This window comes from Podarcis pityusensis (genome assembly GCF_964106645.2).
Source record: "Podarcis pityusensis genome assembly, chromosome: 5".
Classification (NCBI taxonomy): Eukaryota; Metazoa; Chordata; class Lepidosauria; order Squamata; family Lacertidae; genus Podarcis; species Podarcis pityusensis.
In genome coordinates this window covers 15,566,873-15,586,668 of record NC_138032.1, presented here as the reverse complement: position 1 = coordinate 15,586,668, position 19,796 = coordinate 15,566,873, and the positions used below count along the sequence as shown (strand labels likewise).

Below are 19,796 nucleotides of genomic sequence, written 5' to 3'. Positions count from 1 at the left end.
AGATGGATGACAATGGTAATTAAAATGGTCTTGCCACTGGTGGACACCATTAGCCCAGCAACAGCTGTAGGTAAATTGTTAACTGTAGTCAACGTATTTGTCAAATATATTCCTTGTGGCACTAATACATTCTGGAGATTAAGTAGTACCAAATGAGGGTTAATAATCGGGAACATGCTGCAGTCGGTGTTGGTTACGACTTTTCTTCTTCATATTTTGTTCCTGAGGTCTCTCTTATTTTCTTTAAAAATTCGCTCTTCTGTATTAAAAGACAAAAACACTTGGAATCCAGCTTCTTCAGCTTACAAATGTAAATTGCAATTTTCAGGGGTGATGTACCCCTATTCATCTCTTGAGGCAAAATGGAAAGTGCTGTCCTGCTCTGCTCTCCTGCTGCCGCTGGCGCCACCATACCTGCTGCCGTCAATGCTGCTCTCCACTTGTCCTGCTACCTCTTGCTGCTGGTGAAGGAGTGGTGGCAAAAATTGATTTCAGTGCCACCTTGAGGAATTCTGCCACCTGAGGCAGGCGCCTCAGTCTGCCTAATGGCTGAAGCGGCTCGGGTACTTCCTTAGAATAAACTGAGAAGCATTCACTGGAGTGGGTAAGAAGTGCTGGATTTCAGAAGCAGAGACCAGGGACCAAATCATCAATAGGGTTTATTAAGTTTTGGGCGAAAGGAGAGTAAGGGGGAACATGATAGAGGTGTTGAGAAAGTGGTTAGAGAGAACTCCCCCACACTGCCAGTAATAGAACCTGCGGCCATCCAAGAAAGTGGAGTATTGGAAGGTTCAGAACAGTTATAAGTATTTTATCACATAGCATAGTCAAATTAGGGACTCTGCTACCAGAAGATGGACAACAGCTTGTGGCTCTAAAAGGAAGTTAGAGTAATAATGATGATGATGATGTCTCTATCTTGGCTGAACCACAAAGTTCATTGAGTGGCCTTGCACAAATCCTTGTCTTACAGCCTCACCAGCCACAGAGGATTGTGGCAATTCTCTAACTCATTGTCTTCAGCCATCAATATGCATATCAGAGGCAGGATATAGATAAAACGCCTTAAACTATACCCAACGCTTATTCTTGGTACAATCCTAACAAAACAAAAGATGGACCCAACTTTTTACAAACCCTTTCTTGCTCCACTGGAGCCAAAAGAAGCATTAACTGCTTGCTTCAACAACCAGCTGTTATTTTGAAAACAATAGTGCTTTGTTTTTTATTCTTTTCAATAGCATTCTTTTCAGATGCATTTTCCCCCTTATTTATTTCCTGCTTCAAAGGCTAAATTCCAGCCTTGCATAATGTTCATCACTGGAAAAACACACTCAATAGTTGTGATGTGGTTGAAATTGCGTCCATGGTTCATTTAGCATGATCGCTATTTTTTCAGATGAAATAAGTGGTCATAATTAATTACATATCCTTTAGTGCCATGGCATTATTTACTCTCCTAAATCTATTGAGGCTACTTTGAAGCCACACATTTCACTGTCGCATTGGGAAGCATAAGCAGGATGATATGGGAGGGGTCTGCTGGCTTTCTTTGAATAATAATTCATGTCTAAGGTCCTTTACATGCTTTTGACATAATTTGATGTTATTTTGGCACTCAGATACCAGTTACATTTAGAAACATAGGAAGCTGCCTTCTGCTGAGTCAGGTCATTGGTCCATCTACCTCAGTATTGTCCACACTGACTGGCAGAAGCTCTCCAGGATTTCAGATTGAAGTATTTTCCTGCCCTACCTGGGGTTGTTCCTGGGACCTTCCATATGTAAAGCAGATGCTCTACCACCAAGCTATGGTCCTTCATGTTATAGAATCATAGAATTGGAAGGGACTCCAAGGGCCATCTAGTCCAAACCCCTGCAATGCAGGAAGCTCAGCTAAAGCATCCATGATAGATGGCCACCCAACCTCTGCTTAAAAACCTCCAAGGAAGGAGAGTCCACAATCTCTCAAGTGAGACTGTTCTCTGCTGAACAGCTCTTACTATCAGAAAGTTCTTCCTGGTTTTATCCAGAATCTCCTTTCTTGTAACTTGAAGCCACTGGTTTGTGTCCTACCCTCCAGAGCAGGAGGAAACAATCTTGCCCATCTTCCATGAGATAGCCCTTGAGATGGTTGAAGATGGTTATCATATCTCCTCTGTTTCCTCTTTTCCATGCTAAACAAACCCAGCTCCCTCAACCATTCCTCATAAGGCTTGGTTTCCAGACCCTTTGATCATTTGGTTGCCCTTCTGTGCACACTTTCCAGCTTGTCAACACCCTTATTAAACTGTGGCACCCAGAACTGGGCACAGCACTCTAGCTATGGTCTTACCAAGGCAGACTAGAGTGGTACTATTACTTCCCTTGATCTGGACTTCTGTTGATGCAGCCTAGAATAGCAGATTTATGGAACAGACTGATGATTAAGTCAGTGCTACAAGATTTCAGTGGAAGTGACTCCCACAAAGGCTTGACCTCCCCATGACCAATAGCTGAAAATTCATTTCAGGTCATTGGTAAACAGTGGTTCATTACTGAATCTAATACAGATTCTCACATTTCCCTCCCTGCCCTCACAACACACTCCTTTTAGTCAGTATGGTGTTAGTGTTAGAATTTGAACAAAGAGGCCCTGTTGAACATGAAGCTTACTGGATGACAGAGCTGGCCCAGGATATTTTTTTCCTGCCTGAGGCAAAGGACAGGATGGCAACCACCTCCTCCATTTTCCATGAACAGATGACTGGGTTGACTTTGACAGGACAGCATCCTCCACTGCACCTGATGGCAGCAGGATAGCTGTCTTCCAACAGTGGAAGACAGTGTTGACTCACAACACCTGTTACCTGAGGTGCTTCCCTCAGAATGTCTAATGGCAGGGCCAGCCCTACTGGGTGACATTAGAATCTTCAGCTTACCTTAACTCATGGGTTGGTGCTAAGCATGAAGAATGAGGACGCCTGACATGCAGTCTTCTTGGGGGAATAGTGGGGTTTCAATGTAATAAACATGAATTGATTTTCAAAGGTGGAGGGGGGGGGAGGATTGAATATGGGCAAACTGGCTATTCACTGGATCAAACCAGAGCCCACTGGGCTACCATCTGATGGGCTGCAGTGGGACAGAAAATTGATTCCGTACTGCAAAGGAAACGTCACATCAATTGTGCATGGTACTTTTTTGTGTGTCTCTCTTAAAAGGGTAATCAAAATGATTTTATTTTTGAAAGCAACTGGGATCTTGTCCCCTATGTAGTTATTGATACCAATGGAACAGCTTACTTGCAAATAACTTTAACCCCTTTATTTTCAAATAGTCTTACTACAGCAAGATTTGGGCTCAAAACTATCATTGTAATTTGCGGGAATGGGGTGGGGATGTGTGTGAGGATATATATTGCATATGCTCTATGCAACAGAAGCCTGCCAAGCTGGAATGTTAGTCAAGGAGAAATAGGGGATAATGTTTTCATAAAAATAAATAAATAAATAAATCTTTCCCTGGTTGCTATATAAAATTCAGTTTTATTAGTCTGAATCTTCTGGGAAGGATCTATTTTAATAAGGCATAAAAGAACTGTCTAGTAGTTGACTCTTGGCATTTGCTTGATACTTAATGTAATCTGCAATTACTCTAGTTGTTTCAGCGTTGGCTAGCATGCTGAGGTCATTGGCAAGCTATACTATGTAGTACTTGACGTACAAGAACATCCTTACATTGATTAATGTTTAGGCTTTACTGAAGTGTTTTGATTTTGTCCTTGAAGTATGTCTTAAGAAATGCTCTCAGTGTGCATCCTTTCCTATCAAATACTGCACAGTACTTGGAAATCTGGAAACAGATTATGAACTATGAGTGCTCCCGCAAGAAAATCAGGATGAATTGCTCTGTGTCGTAAAATTAGAAGAAATGCTCAGTTAAGACCTCATATAATCTAACTGCACATAAGCTTTGTACAAGGAAATCAGGATGGATATACAATGGATAGGTCATCTGGAAGGGATCTCAGGTCTTGCTAGCAGTGTTAGTACATGCTACAGTGTACAACACTAGAATTTACAAGACTTTTTAAAAATCAGCAAAGTATACAGCAATGTTTTCCCCTTTAATGTTTAAGAGCATGAGGCCTGTATCTTTCCATTTCATAAAATTAGAATATGGTTATTATTTAACCCAACTAAATCAGTGGCTCTCACTGTTCATTAATCAGGAGCAAAATGTATTTGGCTGATCCTCAGAACTTCCATAGTACCTCAAACACAATGGCGTTCATTCTAGTCAGTTTTCACATGTCCAGGAGTTAGTTGTCAAATGAACAAGTAATCAAAGAAACCACCAAATAAATCCACAAGGTATTTCAAGGATAATTGACTAACCATTTTCTTTCCTTGTTTCCGGATACCAATGATAAAATCTTTTCTATTCTGAATTTCAGAACAATTCTAGTTCTCTTACAACTTGGAAATAAATACCTCAGTCTGGTGAAGGGTTAAACACTTTTTTTTTTTTTTACACACACAGCTGAATATGTTTTACACACACCCTAATATACCATGACACAGGATGGATGTTTAAGGAGGGCATCTGTGTTTAAACTGTACTTATAAGCAAAGAGTTTATTAGAACAGCAATCAATTAATCTTAGGCCTTATCTTAAGCCTGGACTTGATGCAAGGCCAACACAGATGGAAACGAAATATATTCTTGGTCACCTGTAATGAAAGAGCAGCCCATGTTTACACAATGCTCTATTTAACTTCTAACTAACAATTCTGTGCATGGAAAGCCAACAAGCTTCTGCCCTTGAAGGAACCGTTTGACGGTCTTTGCTGAAAAATGTGTTTTGTTCTGCCTGTCAGCTGTGTTGCATCATTCTCTTCAGGAACTGTGACAGCACCAAGAACAGGCACATCAAAATAATGACATACAATCTCTAGTTAACAGGATCAAGATCAGACATGTCCAAGACTGAAAGATTGCCCATTTTAACACAAAGAAAAATATACTAAAATCAAGGTAATTACAGGAGGGGCGACTTCGACTCAACCCAGCACCGAAGATCTCCCTACTTATCTGTTAAGATTCCTGCTGTAATCCCAGATAATTTTTTGGAACAGGATCAGAGAGGTACACCACTCACTACCAAACGGCCAGGGAAAATATATATTGAAAAAAATGAAAAAATAAATTTTCTTATGTTTGGTTTAGAAGTGCTCAATTAGCACATGAAAAGATCCAGCACAATTTGTCTTACTATTTGAACACTCTCTTGTAAACATGCAGATAAAGACATTTACCTAAGGGAATTGGTTATGGAGCAGGGGAAACAAAATTAGGAGATTTCAGTTTATTCCTTTAATTTCACTTTTGCAATGCCCTGCTTGTTAAAAGTTGATAACAAAAAGCATAGTATGAAGCATTTACTAGATTGTAATATAATATAATGTTGGATAATATTTACACATACTTGTCTTTAACCACAGCTACACCTTCCTAGGCAGCACAACAGAGACATTGTGAAAAAAGGCAAGCGTATTTACTTCACAATTTCTAAATTACTCTGGCTGCTTCCTGCAGAGAACATGCATCTTGTAAATAAACTACGGGTAAATATGAATAATATTTGAGTGGTTACCTCTTTGGTCTTGAATACAAGCATACATTGGGTTGGACTCAGACATAGCCATGCTTAAATTCACGACCCACTGAGATCAATGAGTTCTATCTACACTTAAGCATGATGAAGTCTAGATCCAACCTATTACCTTTTTTTTTTTTTTAGTTAGGGGGTTAGCATGCTCTATTTTTCAATTATATATCCCAGTGCAACATATCCACACCTTTTCTGAGACAACAGCAGCAGATCATCGCATCGTTCTTTCAGGATGAGACACCTGTTATTTGACAGCTCAAAAAAACCAAAGGCAATGTTTATATGTCAATACATGCTTACCAGAGCTGCTTTATTGCAGCTGTCCAGTTTTTCACTGAAGATGAACTCCACCCAGCAGTGTTTTTCAATGATGCATTCCACAGTACAATCAATATCTTTATAGCTGTGGCAAAAAAAATTATGCCAAAATCTGTTCACTGACATTGTTCAAAGTACCTACTCTTCTGAAGTAAATAAATAACTGGGATGGGGTGGGGGAATAGGCAACAAATTCAATTACTCTGCTGTTTATATGTCAGGCCATTCATATAAGCACAACAGAAGTACTTAGACAAGCACTCTTACTATAAAAGCCAGCCTTCACCAACCTGGTGCCCTCCAGATGTTCTGGAGTACAGCTGCCTTCAGCTTTGAGAGTTGTAGCTCCAAACATCTGGAGGACATCAGATTGGCCAATGCATCTGCCTGCCATACCCTGCACTTTGGAAAGTCTGTCTTGCACACAGACTTGTAAATTCCAAATGCACACAAAATGGAATCCATAGCTCAGAAAACTGGATCAGCAGTGGATCGCACTAATTTGACTTTGCCAAGGTCAGTGCTAGAGATTAAGGTCTGGATATGCTGTTCTAATCCAAGGAATATGTTATATGCAATTCTCTTAAAAGTAAAACACAACTTCTGATTAACTATCATGCTTGCTTCCTCAAGGAAGCAATCCTGCACTACTACACATATAGTAAGGTGGACTTACTATTGCATGATACAATCTAAGGTCGGCAGCTGGAAATAACTGTGCATACATGGAGCAGTCGTGTGATCATAGTTCTTAATCCCACTGCAGTCTATGGATTTTAAGAACAATTTAGCAGGTGCTTCCTTAAGCATGTTATCTTGATATTCACTTAGAATGCATTTATTATTTCTTTTCTGACATTTATATCCTGCCCTTCTTCCTTTATGGAACAAAAATGTGCTTCCCAAGAGGTTAACCATCACTGGCCAAACTCAGAATGGCTTAGCTTTAGCAAGGGTTAGGTCGTTTTGGTAGATATGATATAAAGGATTAAGCAAAAATGAGTTGATGAAATTGACGAAACAGAGGAGGTTTAATTATATTATTTTAATTTAAAATACGTAAATGAAAATAAGGTTAGAAGGATTTGCTGGAAATACGATCTGAACTAGAATACAAAGTTGGGAGGTGAGAGGAGGTCATGGAAATAAGTAAAGGGAAAAGGCTATGTAAAGGTTTAATCTGTTTTTGCTTTATTTTAACTTAATGCATTTTTATATTTTTTGTTAAGTCTTCTTTTTTATTCTATTTTATTGTTTACTTTAATCTTTTTATTTTTCGCTTTGTTATGGTTAATCTTTGTATTTTGTATGGTTTTTCTTTCTCTTTTTTTGTAACTTTAAACTTAGAATAAATATCATTTTTTTAAAAAAAGCTTTAGCAAGGGTGTGTGTCTTGTGTGTGTCATATATATATATATATATATATATATATATAAAAAATAATATTTATTAATAGTTTCAGAGTAATAGAAAAAAAGGAAAAAATAGAAAAGCAACACTACAATACATAAAAAAGAAGAAAAAAACACAAAACATAAAAACCAATACCGCAGTGCAACAAAAAAAAAACAAAAAAACAAAAAAAAACACAAATCCCAAATTACATATCTTTAACTTCCATTTGCTTGTTTCACTGACCTCCTCACCCCTCCCTTTTTGTATTCTAGTTTAATTAGTTATTTCAGCAAATTCTTTAAATCTTTCTCAATTTTTGTTAAATAATTTATCTTAACATTTTAACCTAATAGTTAACTCAACAAATCCTTTCCATCTTTCCCCATATTCTGTTATTTAAATTACTTGAGTTATTTAACCTTATCTTACCATAAAATACCTTAAAGCTTGAATCTTAATGCTCAAATATACATAACTCCTGATATCATTTCTGCTAGAGTCATATAGTTTCATTCCAACATTTTCCCTAATATTCATTTATTTTAGGCTAATTCCCCAAATAAAAATTTTCTTTATAGATTTTCTTCCAGTCTTCATCCAACGTCTCTTCTTCCTGGTCTCGGGTCGTGTCAGTCCTTACTGTCCATTCCATCTAGTCCATCAACCTGGAAGCCTTATGTCCGAGGCCCTTAAGTCTCTTCCATGTCCCTTCTGCAGATCTTCTTCTTCTTGTTTATACTTGCCCTTTTCCTTGTCATTTGTTGGTCTCTTTCTTAATTTCTTTCCTTTCTCATTGAGGAGTAGGTCTCTGGGGGGTTCCAACCCAAAACTGTCTCCATCTCCCTTCATCAAACCCGCCCATTCCCCACAGTCCCACTCCCCACAGTCATCAGTGTAATCCAAAAAGTATTTAAAAACATATTTCAAGGTCTCTCCAGAGTTAGGAAACTCCTCATCTCCAGACTCCCCCTGGCCCACTCCAACTTCCATCTTCAATGGCAGCGGCTTATGCTCCTGTAGGGCCTCGGGTTTCTCCATTTGTATTATCTGAGGTGCAACCGCATCCTCCTCCATTATTTTCTGCACTTGCCCAGTCAGTACAGGTTCATGAGTTGGTCCCTGAATGGTTTCTGTATCAATGTTCCCTGTTTGTCCACAGTTGTTAACCACAACAGTCATCAAGTCCATTTTCTCATTCATCAAATCCATCTTCTCGTGCATCTGTTCCAGCAAGGCACTTGTCTTGCATAAAGCAAGCACCCAGTCTTCCTCCCAGCTCATCTTTAGTCAAGGTCAGAAAAGACTAATCCCACGATCTTAATCTCACAGCTGTTGAGTCCTCAAGTAGACTGCAGCAACAATTTAACAAGCTCCCTCTAGGGGAGACAATTTCTATTTGTATCCATTTTTTTTAAGGCAAGTCCAACAAAGGAAAATTACTTTCATTTTTCAGATATTTTGTTTCTTTAGAATGCAAAAGGCAACATTGGAATCAGTTTATTTCTCTTCTTTAGCTATCTGTCAAAGTATTCCATTCACAGTCAATGAACCTCTCCACAGTCAATGAACGTTTCCAGGTTAGAGACGGTGGAAACTTATCCTTCTTCACTCCCTCTCCTGCAGGGGTTAAACAAAGTTCTCCCCCCTTTTCTCCTACTTCCAAGGGGTTTTCAGTAATTATAAATGAAGGAAATTTAGACTTTTTTAACGGCTTTCCAGGCTTTAGCTTACAAAGTTTTTGCTTTAGTCTATATACAGAAAGCGGAAGGCGGATTTCCTGTTTTGAACCTTCCCGCTTCGATGCCAAATTAAAATATTTCTTGATCCAATTTTCCGTTTCTACTCACGGGTACTTGTTTTAAATCCAATTGTCCACAGGAAAAAGTCAGCGCTCTCCGGCAATGGCTGTGCGGCTTCACTCCGTAAAAATAGCAATCAGTTCGCAGCACCGCGCCGCTCACCCCACTTCGCTCCGGTGCCCCAAAATGGGGTTCCCGGTGAGTGGGGGGGCGCTCCTGGTGCCCTGCCGAACCCCACATTCCCAGGCTTCCTCCGCCTGGGATTTCTAGCGGGTCCCCACCTTCGCCGCGGCGGGAAGACCCAATTTCTACGGAGCCCGTTCCTCCAATCGGAGGAACTCCGCCATTCACCGATGGCGCTGACCCGGAAGTCCGCATTCATACATATATATATATATATATATATATATATATATACACACACACATATTCAAATAGACACCTAATTTCAATGGGCAGAAATGGGATTTCATAACAGGGTATTTTCATCTCACTTGTTTTGGAACAGGAGACATAGCAATTATTTTATTATTTGTAGTCTGCAAAAAATCCCCCCCAAATCTGAGCTCTTCATAGTTTGCATTAGCAACTACGTAAAGGTTTAGAGGGAAATATGCTATCATGGTCATAGAACTGTATTTTAAATGTTTAACTGTTTTAAGTACTATACTGTATCTTCAATCTTGCGAGTTCTGTGAGATCTACACTTTATTTCTACTTCTAGTGAAAGTATGTTGCCATCTGCTGTTGGGAAAAAAAATATGCTCATTCAAAACAGACTGAGTTGAACTTAGTTACCATTGAAATCAACAGGAACAAAATCAATTTGTAACTTGCCCATTGGTTCAAGGGGAACTAAGAGCAGCTAGTCTTCTGGCTCCAACCCAATGGCATATGAGTGTGATTCTGTTTGCAGGATGGTGCTTCCCCTTCCTCTCCTCCACTCTGTGCACTACCAAATACTGCTTCCATCCTTCTGAAGCCGATTTTTACAGGCACATACAGGGTGGTCCAAAAGTAAGTATACTGCTTTAGAATCCACTTTGTTCTTGACTCGTTTGCTGTCATCATTTATGATATCAGTAAAGAAAAATAATCATTTTATCTGACTCCACTATTCTTTCCATCAGCCTGAAATTTAACTGCCACTTTGTTGTGTGTCAGTTGTGTGTACCCATTTTATCTGTTGCTGATGAAATTCGTTGATTCAACTGTATACCTACTTTTGGGCCACCCTGTATAGGAGATTGCAGGAGGTGGTGAGAAATCAGTTATGTCAATAGTATTCCATTTCACTGGCATATTGGCACTATTGGATTTCACCCATGTTTTTAAAAATGCAGTGTTCCATCATTTCATTAGTAGCTATTCCTTTGTTGTTTCATGAATACATGGTACTATCTTACGCTGTCTCAAACCAGTAATCCATGTAGCCCAACATCATTTATAGAGTGGAAGCAAGTCCTGGGCCTCAGGCAAAGATCTTCTCCAACCCAATTCCACCCCCTCCAACTGGAGATGCCAGGCTGAACCTGGACCCTTCTGCTCAGCTGTTGTCTGACACCATGTCAAATGATATACAATCCTGAAATAATGCTAGAGCAGAATGCATCCACTTAAGTTGTTAAACTATTATACTTGCACATGGTATGCCAATCATGGGGTATTCTACTATAAAAGTGCTGTGGTTTTTAGATGAAAGCTAGGCAGACTATGCATAGTTGATATTTACTTAGAAACACAAGGGCCTTGCCCTAAGTTCTTTGATGATTAATTTGCACAGTAAATCAGCAGCTTTGCCAAACAAACTTATACACCAGCAGCACAGTTCTTTACCTGCTTCCATGGAGTAAGCGCCACAGGGGTTGATTGAGTGAACACATGCAGGACTGGGTTGGACAGCACTCAGATGTTTCAGGGCCAGGCTTCCGTAACCTGGTGCCGTCTCAGTGCTTTGGACTATAACCCCCATCTTCCCCAGTCAGCAGTCAAACACAATGATGGGAGTTGCAGATCAAAAATATGGAGGGCACTGTATGGTTTTCCAATTGAGATAAATGTTTCTCATTGCCAAAACAGACTATATCTTCCTTGGTATGGCATAACTCTTCTCATGCAAAAGTCAACAAGATTGCTGCTCAGACTCTGTGCCTCACATCTCCCCTGTAAAAACAGACAATGGATACAGTGGTACCTCGCAAGACGAATGCCTCGCAAGACAAAAAACTCGCTAGACGAAAGGGTTTTTTGTTTTTTGAGCTGCTTCGCAAGACAATTTTCCCTATGGGCTTGCTTCGCAAGATGGAAACGTCTTGCAAGTTTGTTTCCTTTTTCTTAACACCGTTAATACAGTTGCGACTTGACTTCGAGGAACAACTCATAGAACGCGGTGTGGTAGCCTTTTTTGAGGTTTTTTAAGACTTTGGTGATTTTTGAAGCTTTTCCAAAACTTTCCCGACACCGTGCTTCGCAAGACGAAAAAAATCACAAGACGACAAAACTCACGGAACGAATTAATTTCGTCTTGTGAGGCACCACTGTAATTGAATCGCAGATGTCCCTCCCCCCACTTATGTGTGATTGACTAACACACAGCACTGGGAAATAAATCTAACCAGGAAATGGAGAAAGAGAGCTGGAGGGTCCTTGTGGCTCACAAGAAGACCCTCTCCAGAGCCTAGAGAGGACTTCAGTGAGGGTGGGAAATGGCTGAAAGGGACTGGAGGTGCAGTGAGACTTTGTTTAGGCTGCTCAGCTGCCCCGCCTAGCAGCAGCCACTTTTCCGTGTGTCCTCCAGCTGGCTCCTCCAGGGCTTGAATAATCAGGACGTTCATTTTTAAATGTACAGCTACAACATCAGAGTTGGAATTGAACTGAAACATCATTTGGACTAATCACCTGCAAAAGCAGAAAATCTACAACAGAACCTCTGTTAGGATGCTTTCCAGCCTAGAATTAAAACCAACAAATGAGGTTGCCTGTTCCACTGTCTCCAGTCACTTACGGATTCAATGTTAAGACTGTGTTCATGGAAGACAATCTTACTTGGCTTCGAGTGATCGCCAAAGTAGTAGTAGTCAGTCAACAAGTGCATTCTTTCATTAGCTGAAATTCCCTTCTTGTAATTTGAATCCACTGGTTTGAGTGCCACCCTCTAGAACAGAAAACTAATATAATCCAGCATGTGACAGAAGCTTAGAAGAAAATATACACATATTTGGTCTTATTTTCTTTAAGTAAAGTGCTTTCCACCTCTTCACTTGTGTTAATATTACAGTATACCACTAGATGACAGCATACTCAAGAGCATACTCCTTGCAATTAGTTGTATTTGATTTTTTATTTTTTTAAAAAAATACAACAAGTTAAAGGTTTTGAGACATTAAGTTTGGTATCTTCTAAATAAAATAACACTTTCCTAACTTAAACCAGACCATTCCTAATCGTTCTTAATTCTAAAATTAGCAATTTTTATACTGTCTTTCTCCAAATTTTCATATTGATAAATTGGCTGCCAGTATGTCAATGTAACTTTATAATGCATTACACCAGTAGCTTATCATAGCTGACAAGCAGCAAAGTCATTAGGAAAAATCACATGAGCCCATAGGGAATTAAGTTTTAGTACTGGTCTGCAGGATCGTGATATACTGTGAAAGAAGTATTCCAACAAGTATCAGACACAGCACAATTTTATATGCATGCACAACTGTCTAAGCACACAATTCACAAGAGCTAATGCCATTTTAACAAACAAAGAGGAACAAACATCAGAAGTGCAGAGAAACAAGTTACAAGTTGGGGCAACAGGGGGACTGAGAATTGACGAAACAGCTCTGGTGTTTTTTATGATTTTATAAAATTCAAAATATATAAATACATTTGCATAGACTTACAATTTGGTTGCATATGAACATATAACATAAGAAATAAAATTTCAAAATAGCATCATTTTTAACTTGTAGACTGAGTAAAAAGCTCTGTTCTACAGAGATCAGGGGAAGAGAAGGGGCAGGAGAGAGATAAAAATGTACCGTATTTTTCGCTGTATAGGTCGCACCCAACCATAGGACGCACCTTGTTTTAGAGGGGAAGAACAAGAAAAAAAAAATATCCCCCTCTCTGCTCAGCGCCCCTTCAGCGAAGCTGCAGGAGAAACGGAGCCCCTTCCATTTCTCCTCCCACTTGGCTGAAGGGGCGCTGCACACTCTCCCTCTCTGCTGAAGCCAGTAGAGTCTTGCTCTCCGGGCTTCATCAAAAGGAACCTGAAGCCTCCGGAGTGCAGCGCGAGTTCCCGCTGTCCTCCGGAGGCTTCAAGCGCCTATCCCTGAAGCCTGGAGAGCGAGAGGGGTCGGTGCGCACCGACCCCTCTCGCTCTCCAGGCTTCAGCGAAAGCAATGCGAAGCCTCTGGATTTTCTTCTTTTTAAAAGGCCTTTATTTTGGAAGACTAGTAACTCTCAAGTGCTGTGGCGTTTGCCTCCTAGGATGGGTCAAGGAAAGGGTTAAAATGGGTGTGATGTGATTGGCCAGTGAGAAGGCAAGGGGGGAGTAAAGGATAGAGTGGGAGGTTTTGAAAAGTCAGTTGAGGTTTGGGAGTTGGGAGTTGAGGTTTGTCAGTTGGGAGTGGAGGCTTGGGTGTTGGAGAAGGAAGAGGGTGGAATAGGCAGTGGGTTGGTCGAGTTGTATTGTGAGAGAGTGAGAGGAATTGTTAGGGAGTTAGATAGATAGTTGGGAATAATTCAGATTGAAGTTGTTAGGAACTAAGATTTAAGAAACTGACAAGAGAAAAATAAACCGAAACCATACGCTTATTCCTGCCCTTAAAAATAAACTTGATTATTTGTTTATATTAACAACTGTCTGGACTCCGTGTGTCCCCATGAGAAGCGGGGTGGTGGCAGCGAAGAAAGCAACCGCAGTGGTGGCACAGGGTCAATAGACCGTGAAACGTCTGGGGGCCCTGTGTGATCGCCAGAAGCGCCTATACAAGAAAATGTAGAATACTCACGTCAATGCTCCCCAACCCATTGACGCGCTTCCTATTTAAACGGCGGCAAATTTTCTGAAGTTGCCTCTGCTTGGCGCCCATGCCGGCTGGCTCCGCCCCTTTAGCCGCACACAGGGCGTGCTCGCTCTCCGTGTCACGGGCCTCACGTCGTCCATAGGCAACGGTGATATGTCAGCAATGCAGCCCCGCCCTGTTTGAGGGCTTGTCACAATGGCCGCCCTAGCAACGGTAGCACTAGGGGCGGTAACCAGGAGCATCCAGGTAAATACCCCCCATCACCCTCAAACTATATTGAGCTTCGTCTCTGCGGGCTTCTGAGTGAGGTTCTGCTTGTGGCCGCGGGAGGAAAGGCGGAGACTGAGGGTTACACGGGACTTCGCTGGTTTCATACACATGTCTGAAAACTACCACCGTTGCTCGCTATGCCGTCTGGGCCTCGATTAACGCGTCTATTATTCCTGTAAATAAAGGGATCCAGTACCGTCAGGACCGGCTGAGCCATGGCGCAGCGGGGATCGAGACCCTTTGAAGGCGGCGGATCCGCAACCGCCCACCTTATGGGCCTTGTTCGCAGGAACTATTATGTGCGTGAAAGTTCTGGTGTGCCCTGAGTTTGTTAAATTGCAAGTAGATAAATAGGTACCGCTCTGGCGGGAAGGTAAACGGCGTTTCTGTGCACTGCTCTGGTTCGCCAGAAGCATCTTAGTCATGCTGGCCACATGACCCGGAAGCTGTACACTGGCTCCCTCGGCCAATAAAGCAAGATAAGTGCTGCAACCCCAGAGTCGGCCACGACTGGACCTAATGGTCGGGGGTCCCTTTACCTTTAGTATGTCCTGCTTACCAGCAAAGGAAAAGAAAGCCATAGCAGCAGAGCAAGAGATGAAGAAAAGAGGGTGAACTGTCTCATCGCTTTTTGACACAAAGTTTTTAAAATGGCAAACGCTAATTAGCAACACTATCTCACCTCCTTTTTTTGTGCTTCTAAAATCAGAATTTCTTGATACCATTTCTCATGCTGCAGAATATCCTCCCTTGTTCTGTCAGGAAGATGATCAAGGACTTCATCAATGTACGATGGTTTTCCTTTATGCTTTGTCCACAGTTTCAAAAATTCTTGGTGATCATATACATCCCAACCTCCTTGCTTCCCCCCTGTCTGTTGAAGGAATTTATCAAGCTCAACTACTCCAGGAGGCAGGTGATTTCGTGTCTTTTTATCCACTACAAGCATGCCTTGATAAAGCATATTTCCTGTTGCTTGAAGTACTTAATGGCCAGAGCTCAATTTTTCTCTCCAATGAATTAATCTCATTGGTAGCTGTCTTCTCCTCTCTCAGAAGCTCCTCAGATGTTAAATAAAAGCATAATTAATAAACCATTAACAATTAGGAAAATAATTATTCAACAATCCTAAAGGCAGTAAGATCTGGATAACTACGTGACTAGTACCAACCATGCTTGCCTGGAAAAATATGTTTGAAACTGAGTAGATTTGTAAAAGTAGTTTTGGAAGGCATGCTGATCAAAGTCAAAAATCCCATTAAGAATGCCTACATTATTGGATGTGTTCAACAATTGGAGCCTGACAGTGGCAGCAAAACGTTGGAATAGTAAGTTTTCAGACAGTATTTATGCCAAAAGGTCATATAAACACTCTCTTGTCTATGTAGATGAAGGGCGGCATGCATTCCTAAAAACTGGGAAATACCGTTTAAAAATCACCAACAATACAATCCTATCCATAGCTACTCAGAAGTCCTACTGAATTCAAACGGACTTACTCCCAGGTAAGTGTGTATAGGACTGCAGCCTTAAAATCTTAGGTAAGGAACCAAATAATAAACAAATGCTTCTTTAAAAAAAAAACTATATACATTTCAGTCTTTACAAGATGGTACCAGGTACCGTATTTTTCACTCTGTAAGACGCACCTAGTTTTTAGAGAACAAGGGAAAAAAATCTGAATCAAATGTTGTTGAAGAGGCTTTGCGCGACTATCCCTGAAGCCAGAACAGCAAGAGGAATTCTGCGCAGCAATCCCTCTTGCTGTTCTGGCCTCAGCGAAAGCAACGCAAAGCCTCTTCAGGGAAGCGGGAGAACGTTTCCGCTGTGCTGAAGAGGCTATACCTGAACACGGGCTGCGCAGCCTGCATTTGCTCCATAAGACGCACACACATTTCCCCTTACCTTTTAGGAGGGAAAAAGTGTGTCTTATAGAGTGAAAAATACGGTAAGTATTATTCTTAATTAAATTCATAAACTGCTTTTCATCTTAATATCAAGTATGGTTTACAGTATAAAAAGGGTGGTTTACAGTATATGTTAAGAATACAGAAATTGAAGAAGGAAAACCAGTCCTTCCACTGCCTTCAGGCTATATTAATTCTTGAGAAAGGCTTTGGGAACAAACCCCAATAACAATCAATGCCTTCTGCTATGTGGGACATCTTTGGGAAAAGAAAAGGCTCAGGAGCAAACCCTACACAAATCCGGAGTGAAGCCCCTAAGGGAGTTGGATGGATGCCTCCTTCCAGCAACTCCTGCAGCCATGCTGCTGCCAGATGTATTTCCTTAGACCACATCAGCAAGGCCAAGAGGGGGGTGGGTCTTGTGTTTTGCTCTGCTCAGGAGTCAGGACCTCTATACACATTGCCCAGGCTTACACTCCAGAGAGGTGGCAACACAGGAGGCAGCAGTTACGAGCAAATAACAACACAGAAATAATGAAATAATAACAACAATGCACAAAAGAGAAGACTTACTGGAATTAAGGCAAAACACCACATAGGCCAAGCTTCCTCAACCTCGGCCCTCCATATGTTTTTGGCCTACAACTCCCATGATCCCAGCTAGCAGGACCAGTGGTCAGGGATGATGGGAACATCTGAGGGCCGAGGTTGAGGAAGCCTGACATAGGCAGAAGCTGTTAAAACTTGCCTAAAACATACAGAACACAGGCGGAAGAATGGCAAGAAAATGAGAATAACTCTCAGGGGCTTGATGACTCCCAATTGTATTATAATGCTTTTTTCTCTCTTTGCAGATTTAAACCCACCAGCATTTAGGAAGGATCAGAAGGTCAGCAGTTCGAATCCCTACAACGGGGTGAGCTCCCATTGTTCGGTCCCAGCTCCTGCCAACCTAGCAGTTCGAAAGCACGTCAAGTGCAAGTAGATAAATACCTTCCAGCGGGAAGGTAAACGGAGTTTCCGTGCGCTGCTCTGGTTCACCAGAAACGGTTTAGTCATGCTGGCCACATGACCCGGAAGCTGTCTGCGGACAAACATCGTCTCTCTCGGCCTATAGAGCGAGATGAACACACAACCCCAGAGTCATCTGCGACTGGACCTAACGGTCAGGGGTACCTTTACCTTTAGGGCAGGCCCAGCTGTACAAAAGTCCTACCAGGCAAAATATGAAATTTCAAGGAAGCTTGCCCTGCAGTCAGCATGCGTGGGAACCCAGTCAATTGCTACCACCTACATTGAAATTTGTCACTTCGGCAACTTTTAGTGAAAAACTTGCTCTCGAGAACAAGATCTGGGGTGAGCAAGGCTTCACTACAACTACAACTACAATTGCAAGGCGCATATGAACAATTCCTAAGCACTGAGCCTATATGAACCAGCAAGGCACTCCCTTGCCCGTAGACTTGCTGACAAAGATACAGTACAAAAGGAGAGGAGGAGGGAAGAGAAAAGCTACCAGCAGAGAGCAGCACCTGTACCAAACTTGTCTTCTTACCATCCTGCACCAACAGAGCCTCCCTCCCTTAAACTCTATAGTCCGTCCCCCCCCCCCCATGGTGGACGTGGGGCTTCTTTTAAGCCAAACTTGAGGGGCCAAGGACACAACTTTCTCCCCGCATTGCTTCTTAAGGCGCATTTATTCCGCGCTCGCCTCCACCATCAGCTCCTTCCCTCCTTTCGAGTGGGTGAGACGGGGGGGGGGGAAGGGAGGGAGGATAACAGAATAGCAACAGTTTTGTGTGTCCGGGCGGCATCGGCCGCGCGCCCCACTGCTCAGGAGCGCGCGGCACCGGCTCGCGGGGAACCGCAGCACCGCCCGGTTGGTTTGTTTTGCTCTCGCGCCGGTCCCCGCCCGCAAGCTCCTCAACCGCCCTTCAGCCGGCCGCGCCGCTCCCCAAGGCTGACAGGGCCGAACCCTTCGCGGCAGCAGCGGCCCAGGGCCAGGCTGACCGCGGCCTCTTTACCGGGGGTCGGGCTCTGGCCGCTTCAGGAGAAAGGAGTTGGGCGAGAAGGCGCGGCAGGCGGAGGAGAAGGCACCTCCCCATTACACGGGTGACGTTTTTTGAAAAAAGAATTCGAATCGCTGAAAGTCAACGGTCAAAACAGCGAATGTGAGCGAGAGCCGTTAACGGCTAATTAGGGTTAGAACAGCCGGGGGGGGGGGAGCCCCACCCGGAGGAGAGAACCTTTCGGCCGCCTGCGGAGTGAAAGTTGCCGACATGCGGTTTTATATAGCCGGTCCGCTTCAGGCGCTTGTCCCGCCTCCCCGGCGTTTGATTGGCTTCTTCCGGCGCTTGCGCGGCCTCCGCGGCGCTTGATTGGTTAGCAGGCGGAGCGCGCGCTGCCTCTCATTGGCTGCGGGTCGTGGGCGGGAACATCATCTGGCGGAAGTTCATGGTGAGGTCGCTCTGCCTTGTAGCAGCATGCCAGGACATGCTTGCTTGCTAGTTTACTGTGTGGAGTTGCTCCAATTTTACAGGTCCCCTCCCCCCCCGTTTTCGTAGGCTTTGCGTTTGGGGCCCTTATTCGAACTGTTCAGACATGCACGGAGGCGTGTTGCAGCACGCCCGTTCTCCCATTTCCTTCACAAGCAGGCATGGGTCTTGCGAACACAATTTAAAGTCTAACAAACGTATCGCAGTATAAGCTTTCCGGACACAAGGCTAGTTCACCTGATACATTAATGTTAACCTTGATTTGTAGGCATATACACATCGTTGAAGGCTTCGTCTGCCCTCTTGCTGTATTGATTTATCCCCTCCCCTCCCCTCATTTAAAAGCCATGTGGATGGTTCTTTTCGTTCAACAACAAGAAACATAAAAAGCCACTGTTGTTGCTGAAAGTATTTTGCTTTGCAGTGCTTCATGGTAAGTCCATTCTGGCTTAATGGTAAAACATGCCAAACTGGGATCTTATGCTGAATGAGGTTGTAAGAAAGGACCTGGTGAACTATATGAAAGAAACATTTAATTAAACCTATACTTGAAACAAAAAACTAGTGCCTTAGTTTGCTTTTTACAACCTTCCTCCAAGTCATTTTTTTTCTTATAGATTGCAAGCATGTCATTTTACATCAATAAACTAGTCTTGAAGGGACAGGATACCCAAATCCTGTCTGTGAAGTCGCCCCAGGCCTAAAACTGTAGCTAGGCCCCAAAATTCCCTTTCCTCTCTTCTAAAATCCACAGCTTCAGCTTTTCTCTGCTTTTCTCGCTGTAAGAACTTGTACTTGGTTGTGAGTGATCACACAGGTTCCTTCCTGTTACTCTGGATAGCAGGAATAAAAAGCTCTTTCTCTGGTTAACCCTTGAGTGTCTGTTTGACTCCCACTTCCCTTCCCGGGCACAATGCTCTTCCCACCTGAAG

At 42.5% G+C, this 19,796-nt stretch overlaps 1 protein-coding gene and 1 long non-coding RNA gene across 3 annotated transcripts; one reads left to right on the top strand and one right to left on the bottom strand.

The window, feature by feature from the left end:
• Positions 1–4,604: 4,604 nt before the first annotated feature.
• Positions 4,605–17,225, bottom strand: LOC308477017 (uncharacterized protein). Of its 2 annotated transcripts, none has more exons than XM_081005138.1 (5): positions 15,145–17,225; positions 12,214–12,322; positions 6,651–6,741; positions 5,957–6,059; positions 4,605–4,715 (listed from the first exon to the last, which is right to left on the bottom strand). In XM_081005138.1, the coding sequence occupies exons 1-5, from the start codon at positions 15,424–15,426 to the stop codon at positions 4,635–4,637; spliced, it is 666 nt and encodes a 221-aa protein (XP_080861264.1). In that variant the 5' UTR covers positions 15,427–17,225; the 3' UTR covers positions 4,605–4,634. The 2 variants fall into 2 exon arrangements, with proteins under 2 accessions (XP_080861264.1, XP_080861265.1); XM_081005139.1 differs by lacking the exon at positions 15,145–17,225 and adding an exon at positions 14,178–15,138.
• Positions 15,851–19,425, top strand: LOC308477019. The gene is made up of 2 exons (XR_013986345.1): positions 15,851–15,967; positions 17,224–19,425. It is a non-coding gene; the product is annotated as an uncharacterized lncRNA (long non-coding RNA).
• Positions 19,426–19,796: the final 371 nt, after the last annotated feature.

What these genes read in the sequence shown, in the direction of transcription:
- LOC308477017 (XM_081005138.1), bottom strand. Translation starts at nt 15,426, where the DNA reads ATGCTTTATCAAGGCATGCTTGTAGTGGATAAAAAGACACGAAATCAC. An exon ending in TTAGATTGTATCATGCAATA is followed by an intron (nt 6,060 to 6,650) that starts GTAAGTCCACCT and finishes TTTTTGCCACAG; the next exon opens with CTATAAAGATATTGATTGTA. An exon ending in GCTGCAATAAAGCAGCTCTG is followed by an intron (nt 4,716 to 5,956) that starts GTAAGCATGTAT and finishes CTTTCATTACAG; the next exon opens with GTGACCAAGAATATATTTCG.